Source organism: Leopardus geoffroyi, chromosome E1, assembly GCF_018350155.1.
Source record: "Leopardus geoffroyi isolate Oge1 chromosome E1, O.geoffroyi_Oge1_pat1.0, whole genome shotgun sequence".
NCBI lineage: Eukaryota > Metazoa > Chordata > Mammalia > Carnivora > Felidae > Leopardus > Leopardus geoffroyi.
In genome coordinates, this window is record NC_059330.1 from 18013077 (window position 1) to 18019229 (window position 6153).

Here is a 6153-nt window from a genome sequence, read left to right on the forward strand (position 1 = left end):
GTTCACTTGGGAAAATGGCAATAGGAGTCAGGGCTGGCCATGGATCCCCCTGGGGCATGCCCTGGAGAATGGTAAGAAAATGACTTAAAGAGAAAAAAATCTATTTTAGTTATTAATTTTTTTTGGTGTGTTAAGTACATGGGTTCAACCTGTGTCCTTCCCTCCCCATCAACCCAAGACACATCCTCTAGCTGCCACTCTAATGAGGATGGCCTCTTCCCTCCTCCATGAAGCCCTATCACAGATACTTCCCAGCTCTGGTGTGACACTGGCCCCATGCTGATAGGTCTCTGCACATTTTAGTTCTGGCTATAAGCTTATTCCTAACTGGGGTGGGCAGATAGGATTTGAGGATGAGTGGGGTTTGGCTGCATCCACTTGCATCTCTAGTCATGAATAGCAGGGAAGAGGCGGGGCTCATGTGTAATGTAGCATCAGAGGGAGGAATCGCTTATGTAACTGGGACAACAGATTTAGCAGGTAGAGGAGGCAGAGGCTTTGGATGGGAACAGTAAGCTGTCGGCAGGGGCAACATGCCCGGGTGGTTGCTTCTCATAAGGTAGGCTGTGGGGCTCTGGCAGCCTGTTTAGGGGAGGTGAAGGGGGGCCATGGGCTTGAGGCCTGGGAACTGACCAGTGAGGAGAATGTTAGTGATGCCCACTGTGGAGGTGAAACAGGAGGCTATACGGTGAAAATATCCCAACCCCATACTGAGAGGTACAGGACGAATTTCTGATGCTTCATGGAGAAAATGTCTACACACTGATTTCCTAGAGGATTTGAATCATGTCCAGGAAATCTAGGCCTTGGCCCAAAACAAGCGTAGTAGCAATTTTGCCCGGTGCTCAAAAACATATCTCTAAGGTTAAGATTTGAGGGTATGCCCTCTAAGATGGGCAGAATTTGTAATGCCTCAAGGGCAGAGGTTTAGAGTGGCTCCCTTGGTTCTCAGCAGGGTGGCAACATCCAGGGTCCCTGGGTCCGAGGCTGGAAGAGCCTCTGGTCAGGTGTGGGAACTACCAGGTCAGGTCTGGAAGAGCTGTGGGGACTACGGGGGCATCAGTGCCTACACCAGGAGCCCCTGGAGCCGACCCCGTTGCTAATAGAGAAGCCTCTGTCTGAGTGGCCAGTGCCTCAGTTCGTCAACCTTTTTCTGCCGGAGTTTCCCATTAGGCCTCTTACAGGGCATCACCAGCTGAAGGTAGGTCAGTCCCTGGAAGGGGTCTCAGTCTTGGGGAGACATCTAGAAATGGCCAGAGTTTCAATCACCCTATTCTTAATTTCTCTGTACAGATTTTAGGACTTGTGGCTAAAGGCTCCTTTGGAACAGTCTTCAAGGTGCTAGATTGTGACCAGAAAGCAGTATTTGCAGTGAAGGTAGGGACCTAGGTATTCCATATCATTTTCTAGTGTCTGCGTCTATTCTTGGTTTCAGAAAGGTTGGGAGGCATAAACAACGCATAGGAGTCATCACTCCTCTCCTTTTATAGGTGGTGTCCAAGGTAAAGGTCCTACAGAGGGACATCCTGAGGCAGTGCAAAGAGGAGGTTAGCATCCAGGTATGCACAGAGCCCAGGAATGGAGCCTAGGAAGAACTAAACCACAGATGGAGAAAGCACCTTTCCTGTCCAACTGCCCTGCTCTTCCTTATTCTGCCCCCTCCCTCTGCTTCAACCAAAGCAGATCCTGGGAAAGGTAGTTAGCAGCAGCTAATTCTAGGTCCTTCCAGGGAAACCTCTCTAGCATGTCCTGGTGTGTTCATAGTATCATGCTGGTTTTGGGATTACCAGACAGGCAGTCCTACTATTTTGTCCACCTGAACTTAGAGGTAGGGCAGCAGCTCCCTTTTTGCACAACTAGGTTAAATCCTGACTTCTTGGCTGTCTTGATCCTCAGTGCCCTTTTTCCTCCCTAACTTCCTGTTTTTTTCATCCCTAGCGACAGATCAACCATCCTTTTGTACACGGTTTGGGGGACAGCTGGCAGGGAAAACGACACCTCTTCATTAGTGAGTGACTGGTCTCTCTCATTTCCAAGAGTCGTCCCATTGTACTCCACCTGAGATTACCTATCCCTTTGGCTTGTTCTCCCTTGGCTGTTTCCCTTCTCTGAGCGTTTCTGTCTCCCAAAGGGAGGGAACAACATGTGGCATCAGTTTGGGCAAGAGGCCTAAAATGCCTTTGAGCCCAGGCACATTACCGCAAAATATCACCTAGACTTCTGGTCCTTTGCAGTGTGCAGCTACTGCAGTACAGATCTGTGCTCCCTGTGGTCCTCTGTTGGCTGCTTGACTGAGGCTTCCATCCGCCTCTTTGCTGCTGAACTGGTTCTGGTGCTGTGTAAGTGAAACAGAAATGGTAATGGAAATGAGGGAAGACTTAAGGGGGAGGGGCAGAGAGAAGTGGTATTAACTCTGGAGGTCAAAGAACAGGAATAGGGATGGGATGGGAACTACCAGGGAAACTGGAAAGACAGGAGAGCTTTGGCACACCCCATTACTTGCTGTCATCCACAGGCTATCTCCATGATTTGGGCATCATCCACCGAGATGTGAAGGTAGAGTTAAGCACTTTTTCTCTGTCTGAAGTGGGGCATCAGTAAGAAGTACCAACAGATCTGAGAAGGGAGAGGGGAGCTGAGGATAGCTGACCTTGGGGCCCTCATGGGTGCTAAGGATTTGGGCAAGAGCCCTCAAAGTATAGACTTGAATGCTAAATAGGGCATCTTCCTCAGCGGACAGGTATATATGATAAAAGAAGGTCAAAAGGAAGATGAATAACCTCTCACTTGTGATTTTTCAGATGGAGAATATCCTTCTGGATGAACGAGGTAAGTCCTTTTCTTTTCCTAGCCCCAGAATTAGAGGTACTCTCAGTTTGGGAATATGTCATGGCTGACAAGGGGTGGAACAGAGTGGTGCTGTTGCCTTATCTTTCACAGGCCATGTGAAACTGACAGACTTTGGTTTGTCCCGCCACCTGCCCCAGGGAGCCCGAGCCTATACTATCTGTGGCACCCTTCAGTACATGGGTGAGACAGGGGCTAAAACTGGTGGGGAAGCATTGGCAGAGGATAGCCAATTGATGTCAGTGACACCTGTCTTTCAAATCTAGCCCCAGAGGTCCTGAGTGGAGGGCCTTACAACCATGCTGCTGACTGGTGGTCCCTGGGTGTCTTGCTTTTCTGTCTGGCAACTGGGAAGGTGAGAAAATGGTAGGGATGTTGGGCAAAGAGTGGAGCTCTGCCCTGTAGTGGGAAGAACTTAGGAAATCTTGCCTTATTCCCACTAAACAATGCTACCACTGCCCCCACCCCCTATTCCCCACCTCTTAACTCAGTTCCCAGTGGCTGCAGAGAGGGATCATGTGGCCATGTTGGCAAGTGTGACACACTATGATTCTGAGGTCCCAGCTTCTCTTAACCAGGGGCTCTCACTCCTGCTCCATGAGGTAAGAGTGAACACTACTTTCCTTCTTGACTACCAAACCATTCAATTCTCTCCTTTCCCTATTATTGAAATGAGATTTCCCCATTCCTCTAATAATTTGGTGAGTGTGTGTATGTGTGTGTGCGCATGCACGTGCTCTAACTTGATCAAGTACCATCCTCCCCATACATAATCAGTCACTTCTGAGAGAGAGGGCCAGTGCTGCTCTCTTACCAGGACAGTGCCTCTCTTCCCACCTCTGCCCCCAATAATTTCTCCCTCTTTCAAATCCTCTTTAGGATTCTTCTTCCTGCCCTCCACAGCCCATGAACTTCTTCTTTTCCAGCTTTTCTGGTTAGCCCCTCTCCTATCTCATCTATCCTTCATGCTTTCTTTGCCTTCAGCTCTTATGCCAGAATCCCCTCCACCGTCTACGTTATTTGCATCACTTCCAGGTCCACCCTTTCTTTCGGGGTGTGGCCTTTGACCCAGAGCTCCTACAGAAGCAGCCAGTGAACTTTGTCATGGAGACACAAGCTACCCAGCCCAGTCCATCGGAGTCCATGCTTTTCAAGAACTTTGACTGTAACCTGGAGTCCTACCTGGTCCATCCCAGCCTTGCTTGAGCCCCTCTACTGTAGACTGGGGCCTGAGAACCCAAGGATCTCCTCCACTGCCAACTCAGTATGACCACTTTGATGATCTAGTTTGTTTTTACTCTGTAGCCTCTTACTATTCTGTTGTTCTACTTGTTGGACCAGAGTTCAAATCTTGCGCATTCTGCTATTGGCAGCCACAATTGGCCCTACCCCTCCCTACTCCCTAATACAACCCACCTCTCAATTCAACATCTCAGATCAGTGTTGACCTTTTCCTTCGCTGCATTTCTCCAATGCTCATACCCTGAAGCTTTCAACCAGAGGCTTATTCTACTTTTCCCTTTCCTTGTTTCTCTGCCGTATTTCCTTTCTTGAGAAGTAACACTTCATGGAGTCTCAAGGTGCTATTTATGTGTTTTATAGGTTTCTCAGAAGTAGTATGAATGTTTTTCAAGTCTCAAAAGCTGGCATTTTAACCCCTAAATATGTAGCTAAAACATATGATCTGGGGGCTCAAAGCCAGTCTGTGATAAATCTAATGTTTAAAAATTTCAAAAGTGAATCTAATAGCCTAAATGTGAGGAATAAGAACTGAAATATGGATGGGTTAAATGTCTTTTCTAGGGCTAATTGGAACAGGTATTGAATTTTTTTTTCCAAAACAAAGTCTCCTCGGAAGACACAAGGATTATTAAACTGAGTATTTCCCTAGATGACCTGGGATTCAGTTTCTGATGGGCAAACCAAGGGATTAAGAGGCACGACATCAGCCTTAAGATCTAAGGTTAGAGATGTATTTCAAAAACCTTTTCCTTTTTATTTTTTAAATATATATTTTTTAATGTTTGCTTTTGAGAGAGAGAGAGAGACAGAGCGTGAGCAGGGGAGGGGCAGAGAGAGAGGGAGACATAGAATCCGAAGCAGGCTCCAGGCTCTGAGCTGTCAGGACAGAGTCACATATGGGGCTCGAACTCACAAACTGTGAGATCATGACCTGAGCCAAAGTCGGACACTTAACTGACTGAGCCACCCAGGTGCCCCTCCTTTTTATTTTCTAAAAAAATGTTTATTTTTGAGAGAGAGAGAGGAGAGCATGCAGGGGTGGGGCAGAGAGAGAAAGAAGAGAGAATTCCAAGCAGGCTCCACACTGTCCCTGCAGAGCCTGATGCAGGGCTCAAAGTCACAAACCAGGAGATCATGACCTGAGCCAAAATCAAGAGTTGGATACTTAACCAACTAAGCCACCCAGGCGCCCTGAACCTTTTTCTTTAGTAAGGAAAGTCATCTGGACCTTAAATTTTATACATTTCTGGCATTTATAACTTGTTTTCATTTTTCTAAACTTCTCAAAACCTTCATCTAAAACAAATTTTTTTTTAAACTCTGTTTATTGAAGTAATCTCTACACCCACTGTGGGGCTCGAACTCAACCCCGAGATCAAGAGTCACATGCCTTTCTGACCAAGCCAGCCAGGCACCCCTCAAAACCTTCATTTTATTATCCTTCAGTTATATTTGATCTCTCTTTACAAACCAAAGAGAGTCTGGAAAGTACTCTGTGTACTTGTGTTTATTAATTCTGTCCCTGGATTAAGCCAGATTTTCCCTGTATAGCTGGCATTTTATTGGCCTCTGCAGAATTGCTTTTTCTGGATTGTACTTTGGCAATCCGTAGGAAAATCCCTGTGAAATTTAATAGCTGTGGCTATTGTAAAGGGTGTTTATCATTACAATTCATAATGTTCTGTTTAAGGATGCATGGGAGAAATTTCCTCTGAATTCAGCTGTGCTTTTCCTGAATTGCTGTTTGATTTTACCTTAAAGACACTAAATATTCAACTGACTGTAATTTTTTCTTCATATCACTGCTATGCCACTTAGAGCCTAATTTGTGGTCCATTTCCAGCAAGTGTTTAGGACTTCACATCGTATATTTTGTATGCTAGCCACATTCTTGGTTCCATCTTCCTTTCCTATCTTTATTTTCCTTATTTTCATTTTTCTGTTTTAATCTTTTTTTCTTACTATATTATCTGCATCTTTGTAAGCCTTTTTTGGAATGAGATTGGGATATAAATGAATAAATAAATGTATCAGTAGCCCTTTTGATTATCTAATTTGTTTTTC

The 6153-nt window shown here is 45.9% G+C and overlaps 1 protein-coding gene across 7 annotated transcripts; it reads left to right on the top strand.

The window, feature by feature from the left end:
- The first annotated feature begins 8 nt into the window (after positions 1-8).
- On the top strand, positions 9-4275 carry RSKR (ribosomal protein S6 kinase related). 7 transcript variants are annotated; one of them, XM_045487914.1, is made up of 12 exons: positions 9-559; positions 953-1201; positions 1294-1377; positions 1491-1559; positions 1939-2008; positions 2217-2339; positions 2516-2556; positions 2802-2829; positions 2941-3030; positions 3114-3202; positions 3339-3449; positions 3832-4275. In XM_045487914.1, the coding sequence occupies exons 1-12, from the start codon at positions 503-505 to the stop codon at positions 4051-4053; spliced, it is 1233 nt and encodes a 410-aa protein (XP_045343870.1). In that variant the 5' UTR covers positions 9-502; the 3' UTR covers positions 4054-4275. The 7 variants fall into 7 exon arrangements, with proteins under 7 accessions (XP_045343870.1, XP_045343875.1, XP_045343872.1 ...); XM_045487919.1 differs by having other exon boundaries at positions 3883-4275; XM_045487916.1 differs by having other exon boundaries at positions 2235-2339.
- Positions 4276-6153: the final 1878 nt, after the last annotated feature.

Bases quoted from the DNA above. Each gene is read 5' to 3' on its own strand.
- RSKR (XM_045487914.1), top strand. From the start codon at position 503: ATGGGAACAGTAAGCTGTCGGCAGGGGCAACATGCCCGGGTGGTTGCT. The intron at 1,378-1,490 runs GTAGGGACCTAG...CTCCTTTTATAG, and splicing joins AAGCAGTATTTGCAGTGAAG to GTGGTGTCCAAGGTAAAGGT. The intron at 2,830-2,940 runs GTAAGTCCTTTT...TATCTTTCACAG, and splicing joins TATCCTTCTGGATGAACGAG to GCCATGTGAAACTGACAGAC.